Source organism: Syngnathus acus, chromosome 9 (genome assembly GCF_901709675.1).
Source record: "Syngnathus acus chromosome 9, fSynAcu1.2, whole genome shotgun sequence".
Lineage (NCBI taxonomy): Eukaryota > Metazoa > Chordata > Actinopteri > Syngnathiformes > Syngnathidae > Syngnathus > Syngnathus acus.
In genome coordinates this window covers 19493617-19518284 of record NC_051094.1, presented here as the reverse complement: position 1 = coordinate 19518284, position 24668 = coordinate 19493617, and the positions used below count along the sequence as shown (strand labels likewise).

Sequence of the window (24668 nt, the reverse complement as noted above, 5' to 3'; positions counted from 1 at the left end):
AGCCAAAGAGCCGCATGCGGCTCGCGAGCCGCGGGTTGGCCACCCCTGGTATAGAGGCTTTGCAGCTGACGTCATCAAGCTACCCACATTAGCTTGGCGGCCATCATGGCGGTCAACTTTTCAGTGCCGGTCAACGACTCACACACGCTTTCTTGTTATATCTGCTGCTATTTGAGCTTAAAAATGCCGGATACCTGCTGTGCTGTTGGATGTAGCAATAGACGAGGCGATAAACCAAATCTTAGCTTCTATAGATTTCCGGCGAACATGAAAAAACGTGATAAATGGATCGCGGATATTCGTCGTGAACGATGGAAACCTACGATTTACACAAGGATATGCAATGAGGACTTCATATCAGGTATGTAAACAAACTATTCACCCCTGATTTGTTTCACAAAATGTGAAATAATACAATATGGGATGATACAAATATGATTGTTGAAAATGCTGGGTGCATTTTTAGAAAGGCAGCAAGAGCAGCAAGGCAGGGAATGGGATGATTTCTTCAGTTCACCCCCCCGTTTTTATTTTGTGTTTATTTTTTCATGATGCTTGAAAACGTTATCAATGTAAATATTGAATTATATTTATTGGTTAAGTTTTCAAGCCAATCAGATGTGGCATCATGCAAAAATAAACAAATAATAAAAATGGTAGCAACTTGAACAGACAGGTACAGTATCTGAATGATTTCACTCTATTCAGTTTTTTAATATGTCAAGTTATGAAATGCCATTACAAAACAAATCGACGAGGTAATTATAAATATCTGGATATGAGCGTTCAGGCAGGTCGGCTGTTGCAAAATGCTCGGGCGATTTTAGCATGCTTCTCGGTAAAAGGTACGGATCCGTTGTGCCAACAAGGTTCAACTTCTCTCTGTGACGATTCTTGGAGTCTTCATCCAAATGCCTAACTTCGTTGGATAGCAAATCAGCCATAATTCGGAAGAAATCGGTGAAAACGTAGCGCAGAAATCAGACAATCCATACAAACACGTAGGAACGAGCTGACTAGTTGACCGCCAAGATGGCGGCATAACACAAAATCACGTGATAAAACCACGTGACTGCAAAGCCTCTATAGGGGGTTGGCTCGGATGGTTATGCTCTTTTCACCCCTGGGTGTCCGTCAGAACACAGGAAGGAAGACATGGTTCTGTTTTGAATGCTTTACTGAATTATTGGCAAATAATAATAATAAATAACCATAAATGAAATACTCTCGGCAACACACCAAACATAAGTCATTGATCGAGACAACAAAATACATTTGCTGGCAACCGTTAGTCGCCGTGCCGCTGCGTAACGGCTACTCGTACGATGCGAGGTAAACTTAAAGGAGCGCGCCGGAGCTGTCAATCAAACGGCGCGCACACGAAGCAAACCGCGATCGGACAAACTGCACAACAGTGGACAGTAGTAACAATGAAATGTATATACTCACTTTGTGTCAAAGACTCACACGATCACAGCAACATACTCAGTCGATACCAGCAACCTTTAACCGCTGCATCATCATCATCAGTTCTCTTGCTCAGCGATGGGGGTAGCGCCATGCGTAGAGCCAATCAGTTTAGTTAGTCTTCGCCAGTTGCTTCGGTCCAGTGCTAGGGGCTAAGCTTCAGCTAGCGACAGGCCCAGGTGATGTAGGTCCATGGTGACGGCATCGATCCATCGAGTGCGTGGGGCACCGCGGGGTCATTTCCAGCCGGCAATGTTTGGTTGGAAATTGAGGATAGTGTGAGTCGGGTGTGCCAGGGGGGAGTCTTTTGACATGGCCATACTAGCGCAGCCCACGTTGTGCTGCCAGGTGGGATGCTGGGGGCTGTTGGGTGCATTCCCGTAGCACAGAGTTGGGGACTTTATCTGTCCATTTTATCCCCTCTATAGTGCGCAGTGCTCTGGTGTCAAAGCCATAGATTCTGGCAGCCTGGGTCATGTTGAGAGGCCAGGTTTCTGCTCCGTAAAGGAGGATGGACAAGACTGAGGAGTTATATATCCTTAGTTTGGTCTCTCTTGATATGGAGTGATGTCTCCACAGTGGTTTCCAGAGTGTTTTCATGGTAGTGGCTGCCAGAGCACGTCTCTGATTTATTTCTGGTAGCATGTTGCTGTTGCTGGCGATTACGGAGCCAAGGTAGGTAAAGGATGTTACAAAATGGACTTCTTCTCCATTGATATGCAGCGGCGGAAGGGATGGGCCTCCTGTGTGCATCAGTTTCATTTTGGGCCAACTGACCTTCAGACCCAGCTTGTTGGTTTCCTCTTGTTGGATTTCCAAGGCTTCTTTCAACTGCTCAGGGGTGGAGCAAAATAGCGTGGTGTCATCTGCGTATTCCAGATCAGTGAGGCTATAACTGCCTAGTTTAACCCCTGGAATACGCGCACATATCCGTTCCATCAAATGGTCAATGATAGTTAAAAAAGTCTGGTGCAGCTACACATCCCTGTCTCACACCGCTTTTGATTGAGAACCAGGTGGAGTTGGTACCGTTGACACGCACACAGCTTTCGGCATCACTGTAGAGCAGGGGTGGGCAATTCCGGTCCTCGAGGGCCGGTGTCCTGCATGTTTTATAGGTCTCCCTGCTGCAACACACCTGATTCAAATGATCGGGATTGTTATCTAGCTTCTGCAGACCTTGCCAATTATCTGACCATTTGAATCAGGTGTGTTGCAACAGGGTGACATAGAAAACATGCAGGACACTGGCCTTCGAGGACCGGAATTGCCTACCCCTGCTGTAGAGCTTTTGAAAGAGGGTGGTAATTTTTCTTGGTGCTCCGAGGATGGTGAGAATCTTCCAGAGGAAGGTGTGGTCCACGGTGTCAAAAGCCGCCTTGAGATCAAGAAAGGCAATATAGAGGTGTCTGTCTTGGCGGAACTCTTGTACCTTCTCCGTGATGAGGCGTAGGGCAGAGATTTGGTCTGTTGCGAAGCGGTTTGGCATGAAGCCCGCCTGTTGGGGGGCGTCTTTTGCTTCTAATGGACGGGAGGGCCCGGGTGAGAAGTATGCGGGTGAAGATCTTTCCTGGGATAGAGAGAAGTGTAATCCCTCTGTAGTTGTTACAGACCATTTTATCACCCTTATGTTTCCAGAAGGGGAGAATGATGCCTCTGGTCCAGTCTTCTGGGGGGTGCTCGGTAATCCAACCATGATTGATGATATGGGTGAGCCAGTCAATGATGTTGTCACCACCCGCTTTCATCATTTCCGCTGTGATGTTACAGATTCCTGGGGCTCTGTCATTTCGAAGAGTAGCCAGGGCTTGCGAGACTTCTTCTTTTGTGATGGAGTCTGTGCTGCAGTTGTAATTTCCACTGGCAATTACGGATGATATGGTGAGAACGCGGTCCCGTTTGGGGTGAGGAATGATTCAACAGGTTGCTGAAATGCTCCTTCCAGTGGCTGATACAGTCGACCTTGGAGTTTAGTATGTTGCCCTGCGCGTCCTTTACCAGGACTTAGACTTAGACTTAGACAAACTTTATTGTCATTTTGTCAACACTAGGTGTACACAAAACGAAATTTTGTTGCATACGGCTTTCAACAATGTAGTGGTATTTCGGCTGGTTAAAAAGGGACATTCTATATAAAAATATGAAATAAGATAATTATAAAGTACAAAGTGCAGCAGTGATAAAGTATGTAAACAGTGCAGGAGACAAAAGCAGTATTTACAAGTGTGCAGAGGAATGCTACGTTTGAATGTTCAACAGTCTGACGACAGCAAGGAAAAAACTATTGCAGAACCTGGTGGACCTGCAGCGGTTGCTGCGAAACCTCTTCCCAGAGGGCAGCAGGGAGAACAGTCCATGGTGGGGGTGTGATGGGTCACTGATAATATTTCGGGCTCGGGACACGCAGCGCTGGGATGACAAGTCCTGAATGGAGGGAAGAGGAGCCCCGATGATCCTCTCTGCTGTCCTCACCACTCTCCTCAGGTTCTTCCAATCGGAGGCGCTGCAACCTCCACACCACACCGAGAGACAGCTTGTCAGAATGCTCTCTATGGTGTTTCGGTAGAATGTCCTCATGATGGGTGGGGGCAGGTGGGCTCTCCTCATCCTCCGCAGGAAGTACAAGCGCCTCTGTGCCCTCTTGACCAGTGTTGTGGTGTTCACAGTCCAGGTGAGGTCGTCTGTGATGTGGACTCCCAGGAATTTAGTGCTGCTGACCACCTCCACAGCCGAGCTGTTGATGATCAGTGGAGCGTGGTGAGGCTGGTTCTTCCTGAAGTCGACGATGATCTCCTTCGTCTTCTCCACATTCAGGATCAGGCTATTTTCTCTGCACCAGCCCACCAACTGCTCCACCTCCTCTCTGTAGTCCAGGTCGTTGTTGTCCCTGATGAGGCCCACCACCGTTGTGTCGTCTGCAAACTTCACGATGTGATTGGTGGTGAACCTGGGGGCGCAGTCGTCTGTCATCAGGGTGAACAGCAGGGGGCTCAGGACGCAGCCCTGAGGGGAGCCTGTGCTGAGGGTGATGACATCTGAGGTGTTCTGTCCGACCCGGACTGACTGAGGTATGTTGGTGGGGAAGTCTAGCAGCCAGTTTCGAAGGGGGGTGCTGAAGCCCAGGTGTTCCAGTTTTTCCACCAGATGTTGTGGAATGATGGTGTTAAACGCTGAGCTGAAGTCCAGGAACAGCAACCGCACGTGGGTGTTCCTCTCCTCCAGGTGAGCCAGGCTCAGGTGAAGAACGGAGGAGATGGCATCCTCAGTAGAGCGGTTCTGCCGGTAGGCAAACTGGAACGGATCGAATGTTGGGGGGAGTCTGGAGACGATGTGTTCTTTGAGCAGCCTTTCGAAGCACTTCATCATGATGGGAGTCAGTGCCACAGGTCTGTAGTCATTCAATGAGGTGATTTGAGGTTTCTTCGGCACCGGAATGATGGAGGCAGCCTTGAAGCATACTGGCACTTTGGCTTGGTCCAGCGAGATGTTAAAAATGTCTGTGATGACACCAGGCAGCTGGCCTGCACATTCCTTGAACACCCGCCCAGGTATGTTGTCGGGGCCTGGGGCCTTACGTGGGTTGACTCTTCTCAGAGTCTTCCACACGTCGGCTGAGTCAAGGCAGAGGGCCTCCTCTTCCTGGTGGGGAACAGTTTTAACTGCAGGAGTGCTGTTTAGTGCCTCAAAACGCCCAAAGAAGTTATTTAGACCATTTAGGAAGTCAGCATCAACCTCACCCACCGGGGGGGGGGTAAGTTGTAGTCCGTGATCGCCCGTATGCCTTGCCACATACTCCTGGTGTTATTGGCGTCGTGGAAAAAATCCTGAATTTTTCGACTGTGGCTTCGCTTCGCTAGCCTGATGGCACGGTTCAAGTTGGCTCTCGCTGTCCTCAGTGCCTCCTTGTCGCCAGACTTGAAGGCTGAGTTCCGTGCTCGTAGTGTATGACGTACCTCCTCAGTCATCCAGGGTCGTTGGTTGGCTCGGGTGATGATGTTCTTAGTGGTGCTGACGTCCTCGGAGCATTTGTTGATGTAGGCTGACACAGTCATGGCGTACTCATCAATGTCGATCTGATTGTCATATGTTGCTGCTGATTTGAACATGTCCCAGTCAGAGCACTCAAAGCAGTCCTGGAGTGCCTCCATGGCCCCCTCAGACCACACCCTCACCTGCTTCACTGTGGGTTTTGCTCTGATCAGCAGGGGCCTGTATGCAGGGATTAGCATAACAGATAGGTGGTCTGAAGAGCCGAGGTGGGGGCGGGGGGCTGCTCTGAATGCATCCTTTATATTGGTGTAAACCAAGTCCAGAGTGTTCTCTCCCCGAGTTGGAAAATCCACGTGTTGGTAAAAATGAGCGAGAATAGTCTTCATGTTAGCCTGGTTGAAGTCCCCAGCAATGATGAAAACACCCTCTGTGTGCGTGGATTGCAGCTCACTGATTGTCCGATAGAGAACACTCATGGCCTCTTTAGTATTAGCGCTAGAAGGCACATACACAGCCGTGATGCTAACAACAGTAAACTCTCTGGGCAGGTAGAAGGGTCTGCAGTTAACAGTCAAAAGCTCGATGTCCGAAGAGCAGAAGCTGGCGACAGATCTAGCATTTTTGCACCAGTTGTTGTTGATGTAGACACACAGCCCACCTCCTCGGGATTTACCGCTTAGCTCGCCGTTTCTGTCGGCGCGGAATGTAGCGAGCCCCTCCAGTCTAACGGCGTTGTCCGGTATTGATGAGTTCAGCCATGTCTCCGTCAGGATGAGAGCGCAGCAGTTTCTAACCTCCCTCTTTGAAGAGCGTTCCAGTTGTAGATGGTCCATTTTATTATCCAGTGAGCGGACGTTAGAGAGGAAGATGGATGGAAGCGGCGGTTTGTAGGGGTTAGCTTTAAGCTTAGCCGTTAGCCCACCTCGACAGCCGCGCTTTCGCCGCCGGTCACACCGCCTACGCTTACTCCTCCTCCGGCGTGTGCTGCCCGGCGAGCCCGCTGCATCGTGAGCTTCTGGGGCTAGCGCCCTAAGCACTCCGAGGCTACGTAAACAGACTAGGGTAGTTGTGGCTACGAGTCCGAAAACACTTGATGACCGTACCTCCAGCAGGCGCTGGCGATCATACACTAATCTACTGGATGGATAAACTAAACTTTGTGTTGTTTGTAGTGTCCTAGGCGACATATTTTGTGAAAATACTCGTCGGTTGTTGAGAGCTGTAGCGGCCGCGGCCAACTGGGGCGCCGCCATCTTGGATAAGGACAGAAGGACTGCCTTCTGTTGGGGGCCTGTTTTTACTCGCCTCAGGGTCCAGGCATTCTGCTTCTCCTTGCCAGAATTTCTCCCTGTCTGCTGTGTTCCGTATACTATTCGGGCGACGATATTCTGTTATTGCCCCTGAGACGTGCAGCTCTGCGCAGTTCTATGATTTCTAGTGTTGTTGGTGATATCCAGGGACACCTAGGTGTATGGTGGTTGCGTGGGATGGACTCGGCGGTTGCTTGGTTTATTGTAGACACGAAAAGGTCCCAGTTGGTAAGTGCTTTCTTGGCCAGGGTCTTATACCTGTTGGTGATGGAGCGGGTAAACACTGAGGTGATGGTTGGGTCTTGAAGATGGGAAGATCTCAGTCGAGGTGTTATCTATGATGATGGGATGGCCTTGAATTTCAGTCTCAGCTGGGCTACCAGTAAGCGGTGGTCTGTGTTGCCTAGCTGGGCCCCACGATACACACGGCAGTTGGTAACAGTATATGAGTATATGATCTAGGGCCTTATGGGTTTTGCCATCATTGCTGTACCTTGTCCATTTGTGTATATTCTTCCTGGGGAAACATGTATCTGCGATAGATAGACCTCCAGCATTGCATAGATACTGGAGGCGGACGCCGTTGTTGTTGGTGATGGGATCTGGGGATTCTGGACCAATGACGTTTTTGGTCTGCGGGTCTCTTGAGGTGGAGGAGACAGTGGCGTTAAAATCTGCTAGCACAATCATGATGTCATGTGGGGGTATCTGCTGGATGACCTGATGTAGTTGATCAAAGAAGGCATTCTTTGCCCGGTCGTCTCGCAGACTGTTGGTGCGTAGGCGACAACGACTGACATCCTGCCGTGTTGTTGTTGGAAACGGGCAGTTAGTAGTCGTTCGCTGACTGGGGTCCATCCGATTAGGGATTTCCTAACCTGACACGGCATTGCTAGGGCGACGCCATATAGCCCTCTGTTATCTTTTGGGCCGCTCCAGATGTAGCTGTGGTCACCCTCTTTTTTTCCCACCGCTATTGCACCATTGTAATTCACAGAGTCCCGTGATGGAGATGTTGTATCGAGACAGTTCACGAGATAGAGTGGCGTGACCTGTTCGTTGAAGTGTTTGCACATTGCATGTAGCAACACGTAAGGGATGTCGGAGATTGATAGATCGTAGGTCAGGGACGGGCGGGGGTTGATACCTTGGGTCAGTCCGGCTATTTCTGATTGGTTTCGTAACAAAGGGGTTTTCTCTGGAGTAGGTTGTTAGCGCACTGCCAGATAGCCAGCTGGGGGGGGCTGCCCCCTTGGGGCCCGCCGGCCTGCCCTGAACGATTCTTTGTTGGGCCCCTCGCCTAAGACCAGTCTGTCATGGGAGGCCCTACCAGGAGCTGAAAGCTCCAGACAACATAGCTCTCAGGGTCATAGGGATGCGCAAACCCCTCCACCACAATAAGGTGATGGTTCCCGGAGAGGTACCATTACCATTGCCACCATTACCGCTGCGCACAAGTGAAAATGGGTATAATGTCTAGACCCCGAATATAAGAAGACCCCCACTTTTTCAGTCTCATTTCAATGCAAAAAACATCATCTTATATTCAGGCCAATACGGTACATATAATGCCATTTTATTTTGTTTCGTTTCATTTTAGTTTAGTTTTCGAACAATGTTATTTTGGTCTTACCGCTGCCATATTTTCTGGAGTTCTGACGGTGTGAGGTCGGCCGGTTGATTTTCGATTCAGTGCTGATCCAATGGCTATTAAGTTAGTAACCCATAACAAGATCTTGTTTCGAGCAGGTACGGGATCATGTCTACCAAGTCTGAAGCGCAAACGGAACGCTCGTTGTGTTGCAGTTACAGATTCGTTCTTCATAAACATTTCCACAATGAAAGCGCGATGCTCACTGGTCCAATTCATGTTAGCAAGTGAAATGAAACAAAAAACATTATTATATTATATGTACTTTTCGAAAAAAAAAAAAAAAATAATGTTTCTTTCATTTATTTGCGTTTTATTAAACCTACAAATGTGTCAGATCATTTTGCCGGACCCTGTACATGCTTTGTAAGTGGGGATACCTGAAAAATCAGCAGTGCTTCCTGCTTTTGATGGATGAGTGTTCTCCCCACTGTAGCATATGTATAGGGGGAATGATTCTCTACAATCTTAGAGACTGCAAGTGCACAACAAAATCAATATAAAAGCAAAAAAAGTGGAGTGCGTGTCCGTGTGCGTGCGTGCATGCACATGTGCGTGCGTGTTTAAATAAAGTTAGTGACCTCTTTTTCAAAGCGGTTGATTGTACTGGAGGCTGTAGAATTCCCCCACCATTAAAGGACACTTATCATGGAGAATCGACTATTTTTCCTTTTAAAATCATTTTCATGTGTATCTGGAGTATCCAGGAGTGTAAAAAAGTGTAATATATCCCACCAGGTGCTGCAGAAATACTGTTATGATCGTTTTGGGGGGTTATTTTTTACTCTGTTCACATTTCTCTGTTTCCTAAGATGTTTTTTTATCTATTACATCACATCTGTTGGGGCAGGACAAACCAAAATCCGAGTAATGAACATGGCGAATCCGCCTTGTTTATGACTCTGTGAGACTTTTGTAGTCCAAACAACTCAAGGATACCGAAGTGGAGAGATCAAAATGTTCCGTTGTTGGATGCATCAATCCACGCAAATCATTGCACAACATCAGAACCTCAAAAAAGTGCCTGGTCAAATTTCATTTTCCAAGCAGTGTTCCCTCGTCTGCGGGCAAAGTTCTGCTTGTTAAGGAGTGTTTCAGAAATCTTTTGTCAGTTCAGAGAAGGATTTGCCGAAAGACCTCATTTCATTGATGGTTCAGCTCCTTCAATCTTTGGAAACGACGGACACAATAAAGATGTTGAGATGACACAAAAATAACAAATTATTTCATTTTAATAATATTGTCTGCACTCTTTTCATACCATTAGCGTCAGTCTTTCTGCTGATTTTGGAGCTGTGCGCTCTGTTTTCACTTGTTGTGAGTGTATTTTGAGTAGTTGTATCAGTCGAATTGCTTCGAAGTTTCATCGAATTGCTAATGCCAGAAAACTGTCCAAAAAACACTGGCTTGCTAAGTGAGCGAAGGATGGGCGTGTCTGTTTAGGTTGTCTCTCATCAAAGTACCATGGTGATGCAAGGGGACGGACAAGTTGACAACCAACCAGAATGACGAAAGAGCCCATGAATACAATTATGATTGGCTTGTTTGGCCTCCAACCAATTGTGCAATTAAATCTGATGGGAGCTAGTCACAGAGACTCAAGAAACCTGCGTGATTTATGTGGAAAGAACATAGTATGAGAAAATATTTGGTCCTAATCAAGTCATACTGTAATATCGCTGCTCAATAATGCTTGGGCTCAGAGAATTTATTGAAGGCAGAACTAAGTCCGAATGAAGACATTGAGAAATAATCAAATTGATGCGGGAGAAAAGGCTTCTAAGAAGACGGATGAGATGCCAAAAAATACAAACACAAGTGTGGACAACTTTGCATGGTAAGTTTTTTTTTTTTTTTTATAATTTGTGTAAAAGTACAACTTGCAAGGGTCTTTTGGGCCAGACGTCTCGTAAAAATTAAACTTATTGTGAGATGACAATATTCATCATTGTCTTAATTTATGGAAACAATTGATATAAATGCACGAGTATAAACTGTACTACTTAATACTAATGTATATCCAATATGTCGTAATGATTTAATAATTCACAATTTGCTCCTGGCACAGAATATTTTTGGATAGTAAACAGTTTTACCATACTCACATAATGCAATATAAGGATGCAATTTCCTCCGCAAGATCACACTATTTTGCGGAGAAAATTACAGCTGGTGCGGGAAACACCAGAGTCCTGTTCTCCATAATTAATAATTCAACCCGCCCCTGTGACTCCCTCCCCCCACACTTCTACTCTACTGGTCACTGTAACACCCAGATGTCCTTCTTCGACAATAAAATAGCCACTATCCACCAACAACTGACCCCTAACAAGTCTAGCTGTTCATCTTCTTTCCTTCCTCATCCCACCCCCTCTCTCTTTCCTGATTCCAACTTCCCTCTGCTGCTGATCTATCTAAACTCATTAAAAATTTAAAGCCATCTACATGTCAACTTGACCCCCTGCCTTCTTCCCTAGTCTTAGGCTCTCTCCCCTCTCTGTTCCCCCTGATTACTGCCATCATCAATTCTTTCCGCACCTCTGGTTCTGTCCCTCTATCTTTCAAATCAGCTACAGTCCAACCAACTCTTAAAAAACTAGGCTTAGACCCCAATATCCTCAGTAACTTCCGTCCCATCTCCAACCTGCCATTTCTCTCCAAAATTCTTGAAAAAGTCGTTGCATCACAAATCCACACCCACTAATAATAATCTATACGAACAGTTCCAGTCCGGTTTTCGCCCTCGACACAGTACAGAAACAGCCCTTATTAAAATCACCAATGAGTGCAGCCGACTCTGGTCTCATATCCATACTCATTCTTCTTGATTTAAGTGCAGCTTTCGACACCATCTCTCACTCCATCCTCCTCGGAAGACTAGCCTCTATTGGACTGGTTGACACACCCCTGCACTGGTTTCACTCTTGTCTCTCTGGCCGTTCTCAATTTATCCAGTTAAAATCATTCACATTTCACCCCTCCCCCGTGTCCTCCGGTGTTCACCAGGGTTCCGTCCTTGGTCCCATCCTATTTATCTCCTCCCGCTTGGTCAGATTTTCCGTAAATAAAACATCCTTCCAGCCTCCCACCCTCCTCCCTCAGTGCGTGCCTTCAAGAAATTAAATCCTGGTTCACCTGAAACGTCCTTAAACTAAACAGTGACAAAACTGAGGTAGTCCTCAAAACTTCTCTCAACAAACAACCCTGTTTCACACTCACCATTGACACTTCCTCTGTTTCCCCTTCCCCTCAGGCAAAGAGCCTTGGTGTCGTCCTTGATAGCACCCTATCATTCAGCACCCACATAAACAACACTATCCGTTATGCCTATTTTCACCTCCGTATCATTAATCGCCTCCGTTCATCACTCACCCCACACAGTGCTGCTATCCTAGTCCACTCTCTTGTCACCGCTCGTCTGGATTATTGTAACTCAATCCTTGTCGGTCTCCCTCACAAACTCCTCCATAAATTGCTACTGCTCGCATTGTCACCGGAACCCCTGTCTACCATCATATCACTCCCGTTCTACACCAACTTCACTGGCTCCCCATAAAACAGCGGATTGATCATAAAATCCTCCTCCACACATTCAAGGCTATCCATAACCTCGCCCCTCCATACCTGTCAGACCTCCTTCACATACACATTCCCACCCGGTCTCTCAGGTCTGCCTCCAGTATCACCCTCACTGTCCCCCCATTTCGTCTGTCAACTACAGTGCCTTGCGAAAGTATTCGGCCCCCTTGAACCTTTCAACATTTCGCCACATTTCAGTCTTCAAACATAAAGATATAAAAGTTTAATTTTTTGTCAAGAATCAACAAGTGGGACACAATCGTGAAGTGGAACGAAATTTATTGGATAATTTAAACTTTTTTAACAAATAAAAAACTGAAAAGTGGGGCGTGCAATATTATTCGGCCCCTTTACTTTCAGTGCAGCAAACTCACTCCAGAAGTTCAGTGAGGATCTTTGAATGATCCAATGTTGTCCTAAATGACTGATGATGATAAATAGAATGCACCTGTGTGTAATCAAGTCTCCGTATAAATGCACCTGCTCTTTGATAGTCTCAGGGTTCTGTTTAAAGCGCAGAGAGAACCATGAAGACAAAGGAACACACCAGGCAGGTCCGAGATACTGTTGTGGAGAAGTTTAAAGCCGGATTTGGATACAAAAAGATTTCCCAAGCTTTAAACATCTCAAGGAGCACTGTGCAAGCAATTATATTGAAATGGAAGGAGTATCAGACCACTGCAAATCTACCAAGACCCGGCCGTCCCTCCAAACTTTCATCTCAAACAAGGAGAAGACTGATCAGAGATGCAGCCAAGAGGCCCATGATCACTCTGGATGAACTGCAGATAACTACAGCTGAGGTGGGAGAGTCTGTCCATAGGACAACAATCAGTCGTGCACTGCACAAATCTGGCCTTTATGGAAGAGTGGCAAGAAGAAAGCCATTTCTCAAAGATATCCATAAAAAGTCTCGTTTAAAGTTTGCCACAAGCCACCTGGGAGACACACCAAACATGTGGAAGAAGGTGCGCTGGTCAGATGAAACCAAAATCGAACTTTTTGGCCACAATGCAAAACGATATGTTTGGCGTAAAAGCAACACAGCTCATCACCCTGAACACACCATCCCCACTGTCAAACATGGTGGTGGCAGCATCATGGTTTGGGCCTGCTTTTCTTCAGCAGGGACAGGGAAGATGGCTAAAATTGATGGGAAGATGGATGGAGCCAAATACAGGACCATTCTGGAAGAAAACCTGTTGGAGTCTGCAAAAGACCTGAGACTGGGACGGAGATTTATCTTCCAACAGGACAATGATCCAAAACATAAAGCCAAATCTACAATGGAATGGTTCACAAATAGACGTATCCAGGTGTTAGAATGGCCAAGTCAAAGTCCAGACCTGAATCCAATCGAGAATCTGTGGAAAGAGCTGAAGACTGCTGTTCACAAACGCTCTCCATCCAACCTCACTGAGCTCGAGCTGTTTTGCAAGGAAGAATGGGCAAGAATTCCAGTCTCTCGATGTGCAAAACTGATAGAGACATACCCCAAGCGACTTGGAGCTGTAATTGCAGCAAAAGGTGGCGCTACAAAGTATTAGCGCAAGGGGTTCAAGGGGGCCAAATACTTTCGCAAGGCACTGTATGGGGGCCAGAGCCTTCAGTTGCTCTGCCCCTCGCCTCTAGAATTCCCTCCCCCGGACACCAGAAACATTGACTCCATCCAACTGTTCATATCCCACCTCAAAACCCACCTGTTTAGGCAGGCATTTGTCTAATTTTATTACTCTCCTGCAGATGTTCTTTGCTTTTAGACTTTCTTTTCTTTTAATTGTGCCTGCTATTTTATGTGTGTTCGGCGACCTTGAGTGCCTTGAAAGGCGCCTTACAAATAAAATGTATTATTATTATTGTTATTATTTTTGTTTTCCACAGCACGGATGGGAAGGGAAGGCTGTTGGATCGAAGAGGAAAACAGGGGTTATTGAGATGCTAAGTGTGAATCAGCGAAGGAAAAGACATGTAAAACCTGCTCTTCGCTTAGTAGGATAAAAAAGGCAGGATCTGGTGCCACTTAGTCGTATGAAAAAAGTTTGGGCACCCCTGATAATTTTCAAGATTTTCCTTCATCCTTTTTTGTTCGGATCAGCAATCTCAGTTAAATATATCCTATAGCAGACAAACAGTGATTTTTGAGAAGTGAAATAAAGTTTATAGGATTTACAGAAAGTGTGCAATCATTACTTAAACAAAAGTAGGCAGGTGCATAAATATGGGCACCCTTGTTTTATTGATTTGAATGCCTTTAGCACTAATTATTGGAACAGAAAATTAGTTTGGTAAGCTCATTGAACCTTGATCTACATACACAGGTGAAGCCAATCATGAGAAAGGGTATTTAAGGTGGCCAGTTGCAAGTTGTTCTCCTCTTTGCATCTTCTCTGAAGAGTGGCAACATGAGAGCCTCAAAACAACTGACAAATGACCTAAAACAAAGATGGTTCAACGTCATGGTTCAGGGCATGGTCGCTCCAAATTGCTCTTCTTATTTCACAACTTCTCATTGCAAATCAAACATGCAGGCATCCTTCTGCATTGACAATGAAAACGAATAGTTCACTCCATTCTTTCTTAAAACCTTTGTTCTCATCAGTAATCTTTCCCTTTTTGCCTTTTGAATTCATGGCCCATCACTCAGTTTACAACTCGCCAGTGCTGTGTCGCAGACTGTGACGCAATTTTGCTATTTGGCGCCATTCTGAAATTCTGTATTTTTAATATTTACAACTACCGTAATTTCCGGACTATAAGTCGCATTTTCTTTCATAGTTTGGGTGGGGGGCGACTTATAATGAGGAGCGACTTATATGTGAATTTTTCCAAGAATTTTCAAAAAAAAAAAGTGAAACCGCGATAAACGGACCGCAATGTAGCAAGGGATTACTGTAATTTGAATTTCAAGTGACGTCAGCAGCGCGGCGGTTGTTTACAAAAAGGACAAAGATTGATCACGGGATGACGAAGATGACGAAGGGCCCCAAGTACTACCGGCATCATTAGCGGCTTTGTTGTGACTCGGAGGACGAAGAGTTTGAAGGATTTAAGGATTTGGAGTGACACAGAAGGTTTGAAAAACTATTATGGCTTTCACGCACGCCCGGTCCTACTCTACGGAGCTCTCTTTCACCTCCGTGGATAGAAGTCGGGGGCCGGCGCTCGGCCCGGTGGCTGTCCGGGGATGGTGGATGGGGCTCGGACATGGCTTTTACGCACGCCCGGTCCTACTCTACGGAGCTCTCTTTCACCTCCGTGGATAGAAGTCGGGGGCCGGCGCTCGGCCGGGTGGCTGTCCGGGGACGGTGGATGGGGCTCGGTCATGGCTTTAACGCACGCCCGGTCCTATTCTATGGATCTCTCTTCCACCTCCGTGGCTGGAAGTCCACGCCGCCACACGCCTGGAAGTTTGTTTTGTTAAATAAAGAGCCGTTTACCAAACCCACGTCTTTCCTTGTACTTTGTTAACGCTACAATATAGTTATATACTAGATCTGTGGAATAACGACGAGGCTGACGTCAGGGTGCACGCGCGGCGTTGTTGACAAAGGACGAGGAATTTGATCGATGGATTTAATGATTTAGAGTGCACAGATGGTTTGATAATATTATTGCTTATATAATAGTTATTTGATATCTAATTTATATATCGTTATATGGGCCTGTGGAATATTTTGAAGTGCAAGCGCCGTCAGCGGCGCGCACCCATTGTTGACAAAGGACGATCGATGGATTTAATGAATTGGAGTGACACAGATGGTTTTATAAACGTGTTATTTTATGTAATAGTTTTTTTTAATAACTCTGAATGTTACGTCAGGCCCGTTCTCAGCTCTTCGTTTGTGTTTATGTCACGTTAGCATACCTATCGTTTAGCCTGTTCTTGCTCGTTCATGTCTGTTCTTGGTGTTGGATTTTGTCGAATAAATTTCCCCCCAAAATGCGACTTATACTCCGGAGCGACTTATATATGTTTTTTTTCACGTTATTGTGCATTTTATGGCTAATGCGACCTATATTCCGGAGCGACTTTTAGTCCGAAAATTACGGTACATACATTTTTACAGCATAAGAATGTTTGTGTCATGATTACCATCTAAAAAACATATTTATAAAAAAAAAAAAAAAAAAAAAAAAAGCAAAATTTGTTTTTACACATTTTTGCAAAACCTCCAGCTCGGGGAGTGCTAAAGAGCTACATGCGGTTCTGGAACCGCAGGTTGCCGACCCCTGGTTTTGGCCCTAAACACTTCTGACCCGGAAGTGTGTGCGGCGCGCCGCTGACGTAAGTTGCAGATAAAATTATTCCACAGACCCATGTAACTATATATAAACTATATATCAAATAACTAAAAAAATAAAAATTTTATCGAACCATTTGTGTCACTCCAAATCATTAAATCTCTCAAAATATTCGTCCTCTGTGTTACTTAAAAAAACAAAACGCTGCAGACTCCGGAAGTACATTCGGTGCTGACGTCAGACACGTCGTCAGTTGCGGCTCCAATTATTCCACAGAACCATATAACCTATATTGTAGCGTTACCAAAGTACCAGGCAAGTCATGGGTTTGGTAACCGGCTCTTTATTTCACAAAACAAGAGCTCAACACGAGCCAACACACAGTGTGTGCTCTAACAAAGCGCCCCGGATCGCTCTTCCCATCTCCTCCCCCCTGCTGCCTTCACGGCCTCCCTAGACAATCGGAAACTACTGAACTCTAACAATACACAAGTTGCTACACTAAATAAACTATATATCAAATAACTATAACATAAATAAGTTTATCGAACCGTCCGTGTCACTCCAAATCATTAAATCCTTCGAAATCTTCGTCCTTTGTGTCAATCTCTGTCCTCTGTGTTATAAACAACTCCTAACTCCAGAAGTCAGTGAATGAAACTCAGTCAATGGCGGCTCCAATTATTCCAAGGCCTAGTGCGCCCTCATGTGGTTTAAAGTGAAAATAACATGACGTGATCAACTATACGAGTAAGTAATGTGTTAATGATCAAGTAATAATGAGTTAGTAATTTCACATATAAATCGCTCCTGATTGTAAGTCGCACCCTCGGCCAAACTATAAAAGAACTGCGACTTATAGTCCGGAAAATAAGGTATATAACCTATTTCCCGCACTATAAGGCACTTCACAAGTTGCTCTTATTTATTCATTGTATGTGCCTTCTTATGTTTACTTTTTGTATTGTTTACGTGAATGTTTTGTTTGTCTGTGGACCAATTGGGTGTAATAAGTCTTGTCTCCACCGTGGGATAGTAGGAAACGCAATTTCGATCTCTTTGTATGTCTTGACATGTGAAGGAATTGACAATAAAGCAGACTTTGACTTTGACTTAGGGTTAAAAGATGCAGACTCAATTCCGGGGCCTTTTCTGTATTTAATCCACACATAGGACGCACTGCATTATAGGGTGCATGCATGCCATGACAGTCAGTCAGTGAATGGAACTCATTGTCAGTGGCGTCTCCAGTTATTCCACAGGCCTAGTGCGCCCTAATGCGGTTTAAAGTGAAAATAACATGTGAAGTGATCAACGATACTCAGGGATGAGAAATTTCTGCGGATCCGTGGATTTCTGTGTTTTTTTCCGTCAAAAGTATTCTCGTGAATCGTGTAAAGCCGTTGAGAAAATTATTTCTTTTGTATATGGGGGGAGCGGCCGGCCAGCTGGACGGGCAACGTTGGCCTCGACGACTCGCGAGCATTCCTCCGCCCGCCGCGACGGCATAATATATATAAATCTCCCCCTCCCCCACCGCTACTTTTCCCTGCTTTTTCACATTTGCCATTCTCATCCCGGGATACTACTAAGTAATGTTTTAATGATCAAGTAATAATGTGTTAATAATTTCACAAATAAGTCGCTCCTGATTATAAGTCGCCCCCCCTCAACCAAATTATGAAAAAAACTGACTTATAGTCTGGAAAATACGGTGTACATGAACAGTTAAAGATGAGGGACAAAAAATTTATATTTTAGAAATCACATCACAGTACCTTTAACTTATTCCATCCATTTGCTGTTTTATAAATGAAGTTGCAACTATAGAACAATGTCCCTATAACATATATAGGCTGGGTATCACAGACAAGAATAGTAAATCAGAAAAGTAAAGCTAGGTCAATTAAGTGGCTTGTATGAGCATGCATGGCTCTAATTTGTTTTAATTGGTCCTCGACTATCAAGTCCTGGAGTAAGCTAAAACAACACCTAGGCCTCATTAGCCTAAGTTGGAGCACAGCCTAATAGCATTGTGATGCTCATAAAATCCTGAAATGGAATTGAGAACAGCATTGCTCGAGGAAATTCTGACCCTGAACGATGGCTAAAAGAAAAAGAATGTTAAAAAAAAACTCGTATGTATGAAAAAACTACTGAAACAAGTTGTGGGGAAACCATGCTGTAAGTAAAGGCCATAATGCTGCTGTTGAAAAGAAGAAGAGTGCTTAAGCTGCAATTTGCAATGACTTTAATGAAAATGTAACTGATTTGGGCGTGTATATGACGCCGATCGTCGGTCAGTCCTCGCCGTGAAACGCGAAGTGGCGAGGGATCACTATATTCTTGTTCACCGCTTCTCATACACCCTAACCCTGATCTTCCTTTGGTTGTGGAGGTTGACGCCTCACATTCAAGAGTGGGGGTACCCAACGTTCCCCAGTTGACCAACCTCTGCACAATTGTTCATTCTTCTCACATTGCCTAAGTCGCGCTGAGTGCACCATGTTGGTAACCGGGAATTGCTGGCCATTGTTTCAATTCTCACCAAGCACGTTGGGCCCTGTTCCTCACGTGTTTTGATTTCACCATCATTTACCGTCCAGGGTCCCAGAATGCCAAACCTCTGTCTGGCATTTTTGGGCCTCCCATTGGTACCCTGGCACCCAGCAACTGTGGTTGTAGCCCTCCAGTGGGATGTTGAGAGGAAGGAGGCCAACGTTACCAGTGAGGCCCACGTCCTGGATGGATGCCCAAACAACAAGCTGTTTGTACCTGCACAGTTGCACGAGGTGGTGTTGCAATGGGGAGATTCCTCCAAGGTGGCTTGTCACCTGGAAGTGAGTCAGACTCATTTCCTTATTGCCCAAAGGTTTTGGTGGCCTGGCCTCTGCAAGGACATTGGGTCTCCTTTGCCCGTTTCCCATTCACTTGCCTGTGGTCTCACATTGCTTTTGACTTTGTTACTGAACTTCCTATATCACATGGCAAACCCATTACCATCAATGTTGTGGATCGTTTGTCTAAAATCTCTCATTATAGGGGCTTTTCCCACTGTCGTAACTAATTCAGGAACTCCCCCCTCGCAGTGGTAGTTTGTGTACTTTCCTTGTTCACGCACTAAAAAGGTTCCGGAAGGTTTTGGAACGTTCCACCAGTGTCTTCCTAAGTACCTACTAGCCACCAGGGTCTTCACCGTACTACCCGGAACGTTTTAGGGGACGTGCTGTGCTCACGGACGCTGATTGGTTGCTTGAACTTGGGGGGGGTGGTAGTTTTGTATTGTTCTCATTCCACATGTTGCAGTCGGCCACCGCCACTACATGACTCAGCATTCGTGTGCAGTAGGGTTGGGCATCAATAACCGTGAAACTGGGACCATCAGGCCAGAATCATTTAGAATTCGGTTACAGAATTTTGAATCAGAGTTAGATTCTTGATAGAAGCACGAACGAAAAAGGCTCATTAGCAAACGTGTGCACACGGCCCACAGACCCTCCCGCCACTGAAGCGGCAACCCGAGTGAACGGACTTGTCTCCACAGACTGTTGCTCTCAGCCAGAGCCTCCGACCACTCCGCGCTTACATGAGCGTCCCGTGACGGCGACTCAATGCGTCAAGTCTTTACCGCAGAAACTTCTCGGCTGCATTGCCAGCTGGGACCTTCGGTGGTTGGTGGCAGCAGCCGCCCTTTGTAGGCTCAGCAATCTTGCCCAGGCCGGCTCGTCGAACTGCCTCCTGACATCTAGCTTTTGAATTGAATCGCGACGGCAACCAGTTCATTCATTCGGCTTGGTAATTTCTCTAGTTCCTGTTTCGAGTATCTCCTCTAAGTAACAATTCCATTCTGCAGCAGCTCAGTCCACCTGCATGTCTTTAGTTTATTTCCTCATTTAAATCCTCGTTGGTGTTTTCATTCTGTAAGAGTTACATTTATCATTATTCTTAATTGGTGGAGTTTTTATCCATGCACCTTTTGTTAAATTAAAAAGCTGTGTTTGTTACTTAGTTTTTGTTGGCTGCTTTGGGATCCTTATTTAACATGCCCACCCGTACCAGAACAACGACTTATCCTGTTATATGAAAAGCGATAGCTGGATAAACAGATTGTTCCTTTGCCATCCAAGTGAAGAGAAGTTATTTGTTATGCCTGCCCGTTATGCCAATGGAATAGAAAGAAAAACAATTGTGAATTCTGAAATAGTACAATAATGGTAGTAATTAAAAGTCATGCTCTAATATATACTCATGGTTTACCACGTTTTCATTTTTTTAATAGTCAACGTGCACCAAACTGAACCTAAAACTGAGCATGACCGTGATCGAATCGAACCATGTTTCTTGTGTTCCACCCCTACTACAGACAGACCTCTCAATCAGTCAATGAGGGATGTCCATTTCATTGACGAATGATTGAGCATATTCCGGTTCCTTCTGCTGGAGTATGGATATGAAATTAATATTAGAATTATTAATTTTATTAAGTAGAACACAAAGTTGTAGAAGGAAAATAAGTGTTTAAAGTAACATTTGGATTCATAACTATTTGATCAGTTTTCAACTGTGGTTTCCCTATTGGCACTGGGTGTCACCCACATCATAACTCCTTATCATGGCGCTCAGGTATAGTTACATGATCACAGAACTTGTGAAACATTCCTATATGGGAGATTTACGCTGAAAGAAAACAGTACATCTCTGTGAACAATGTCGGTGAGGCTGTGGTTGTTGCTGCACAAAAACTTAATCGTCAACAGATCAAGAAGCTGAGAGTCCATGGATTGGGGGGTTGTTTAACTGTCATCAAAACGAAGGGCGGCTATATTGGTCACTAAATTTCTTTTAAATGTTACAGTATTTTCTACACTATAAGGTGCACTGGATTATAAAGCACACCTTCATTGAATTTTTTATTTTAGACGTGTTTTCATATATAGGACGCACCGGATTAAAAGGCGCATAGAATAGAAGCTACTGCATCAAACTGGGGTTGACCCAGGGTTGTGTTATGTGTTATCCACTAGATGGTGCTGTGTGCTAAAGGGAGTGTCAACCCAGTCAATGAGGTAAAAAAGTCCAACTCCCATTCCGTATGAGTGATACGGTTTAGCCTCTTACTTGGTCCAGCAACCCCACTCATTTTTGCTGGTCATAAACTTTCTTTAGTTTAAAAGAAAAAAGCGAGTGTGTACGTTGATGCGTTATGCATTGATTAGCTTGTTAGTTTTGGTGCCGGGTTTGTGTATGCGCGGCCAAAAAGCTGCGGTGAGTGGGTGGGTGCGGTTCATTGTGATTGCCTCCTTGACAGGCTTACCTGTATGTCAAGCAAGCGATGGGATGAAAGTGATACGGTTTGGCTTATTACCGTATTTTCCGGACTATAAGGCGCACCTAAAAACCTAAAATTTTCTCAAAAGCCGACAGTCCAGTGCGCCTTATATATGGATCAATTGATGAATTTGTTGATCCATACTGGTTGTACACAGTGCTCTGCAAAAATGTTTCAGTACGTTTTAGTACGACTAGTAAATTACAAGGTCGCATCGCTTCCCAACATTACGGCAACTGTAGTCAGGGGGCGTCACCGAATAGCTGTTGTACCCGCGAGGCTATTTCATTTAAAAATAGGCTGCTCCGTTAATGTTTCGAGTAAATTTACGGATTGATATGGAAGGGAAACATAGGTGAGCAGTACCAATGTGTTAGATCGAACTTTAGTCAGTTCCAATCATTTTATAGGAGATCGTTTGAGAAACGCGATTGTTTACACTTTGCTGAGGCTCATGGGAGATTGCGAGCTGAGGCTCATGGGACTTTGCGGATGGCTAATGCTATAACGATAGCTGCTATACGTACCAGGCTATTTCATGTCAAAATAGGCTGCTCTGTTAATGTTTCGAGTAAATCTACGGATCGATATGGAAGGGAAACATAGGTAAGTAGTACCAATGCGTTAGATCGAACTTTAGTCAGTTCCGATCATTTTATAGGAGATCGTTTGAGAAACGCGATTGTTTACACTTTGCTGAGTCAGAGTCAGAGTCAGAGTCAGCTTTATTGTCAATTCCTTCATGCTAGAGGACACAAAGAAACCGAAATACCGTTCCCCCTATCCCACGGTGACGAGACACAGCACACGATTAACACACAAGTAAAACAACGGGGAGAGAGTTCAGGACCCCAACAGCCTGGAGATCACAAACTTCGCCAGTGGCGAGCAGTGCTGGCATCCCACAACAAAGTCCCGGCACCATTCGTCACGGATGTAGACGCACAGTCCACCTCCACGCGATGTTCCCCCTCGTACAATGGCCCGGTCCGTCATGGGAGATTGCGAGCTGAGGCTCGTGGGACTTTGCGGATGGCTAATGCTATAACGATAGCTGCTATACGTACCAGGCTATTTCATGTCAAAATAGGCTGCTCTGTTAATGTTTCGAGTAAATCTACGGATCGATATGGAAGGGAAACATAGGTAAGTAGTACCAATGCGTTAGATCGAACTTTAGTCAGTTCCGATCATTTTAAAAAAGATTAAAGATTAAAGTCCCAATGATCGTCACACACACACCTGGGTGTGGTGAAATTTGTCCTCTGCATTTAACCCATCCCCGTGTGATTTTAATCCATCCCCTGGGGGAGAGGGGAGCAGTGAGCAGCAGCGGTGCCGCGCTCGGGAATCAGTTGGTGATCTAACCCCCCAATTCCAACCCTTAATGCTGAGTGCCAAGCAGGGAGGCAATGGGTCCCATTTTTTTAGTCTTTGGTATGACCCGGCCGGGGTTTGAACCCACAACCTTCCAGTCTCAGGGCGGACACTCTACCACTAGGCCACTGAGCTGGTTATAGGAGATCGTTTGAGAAACGCGATTGTTTACAGAGGGCTCGTTGGTTATTGGCTAGTGGATGCATACCGCAACCCTAGTCAACCTCAGTTTGTTGCAGTATAGCTTCTATTTTATGCGCCTTATAATCCGGTGCGCCTTATATATGGACAAAGTTTTAAAATGGGCCGTTCATTGAAGGTGCGCCTTATAATCCGGTGCGCCTTTTAGGGCGGAAAATACGGTACTTGTTCCAGCATTCCCACTCATTTTTGATGTTTATAAACTTTCTTTAGTTTAAAAGACAAAAGCGAGTGCGTGCGTTGATGCGTAATGCGTTAATTAAATTAGCTTGTTAGCTTTGGTGCCGGATTTGTGTATGTGCAGCTAAACATGGATGTTGGTGGGTGCTTTTCACTGCGATTGCCTCCCGACAGGCTTACCTGTACGTCAATCAAGCGATGGGGTGAAAGTGTTTGGCTTCTTACTTGGTCCAGCAACCCCACTCATTTTTAATGGTCATAAACGTTCTGTAGTTTAAAAGAAAAGAGCTTCAAGTTAGGGGTTTATTGACATTTTGGTTGACCGAGAGCACTGTAGTTGTTCAAAAACAAACTTAATCCTCAAAAATACAATTTGCCTAATAATTGAGCACACATATACAGTCCCTGACAGAAGTTCTGTTGCTTATCCATATTGCAGAAACAAAAGCTTATAACCTGACTTTTAATTCATCCATGGGTTTTAAAAATGACTCGTACGAAAACTTAAAATCTGCTGAATGAGGTTTAATGTATGAAAATTAATTTGCCTCACTGAACAAATATTGCTCATGTAATGAACACAGAAAGGTCAGATTTTGGCAAGACAAAAGTTTTGTCACCCACAGAAAGTAATGTGAAAGTCAAACAAATAGTACTTCACTTCAACTACAAATGTTTTTTAACATTGCCAAATGAACCTGTGCTATTAGAGCCATATTTAATATTTTCTAGGACTTGCATGAGCTTGAAGGACTGCATCCATGTGGTTCAACAAAAATAAATACAATTTAATGATTAAGTTATCAGGAATAGCAAAGAATGTAGTCTTACATGCCTCCCAGAGTTCATCAAGATTTTTCGGTTTTGTCTTCCAAGCTTGCTCTTTCATTCAAGATTCAAGAGTTTTTTATTCGCCATGTTTGAGCGTGCCAAACAAGGAATTTGACTTCGGTAAAACACACCCTCTGTTCAACATTTAGGTGACTAACAACACTCAGGACATGTGAAAAATGGTAAAAACAGTGTAGACAAATTCAAAAAAGGTGTGAAGAGCAGGATGTTATTGCACAGTAATGACTCTGAGACTCTAAGAGTGGTGTGAGTTCATCAGAGCAACAGCCTGGGGGAAGAAGCTGTCTCTGTGTCTGCGGGTTTTGGCGTACCGAGCTCTATAACGCCGTCCGGAGGGGAGTAGTACAAACAGACTGCAACCTGGGTGAGAAGGGTCTGTAGAGATGTTCGTTGCACGTTTCCTGGTCCTGGACAGGTACAAGTCTTGGATAGATGGGAGGTTGTTTCCAATGATCTTTTCTGCAGTCCTGATTGTCCGTTGCAGTCTGTG

General features: G+C 45.1%; 1 protein-coding gene across 6 annotated transcripts in view; it reads left to right on the top strand.

Moving 5' to 3' along the window:
• Nucleotides 1-24668, top strand: part of ube2l3b (ubiquitin-conjugating enzyme E2L 3b) — a 97570-nt gene that overhangs the window by 22643 nt on the left and 50259 nt on the right. The window contains exon 4 of one of the 6 annotated variants that reach the window (XM_037259563.1): nt 18910-19079. The exons of 2 other annotated variants lie outside the window; for them this stretch is intronic. In XM_037259563.1, the coding sequence (XP_037115458.1) occupies nt 18910-19079 (170 nt within the window). Of the gene's footprint in view, nt 1-2046; nt 2088-10185; nt 10275-13878; nt 14444-18909; nt 19080-24668 lie in introns of those variants that run through there. 3 more of the 6 variants (XM_037259566.1, XM_037259565.1, XM_037259567.1) reach the window with 3 other exon arrangements.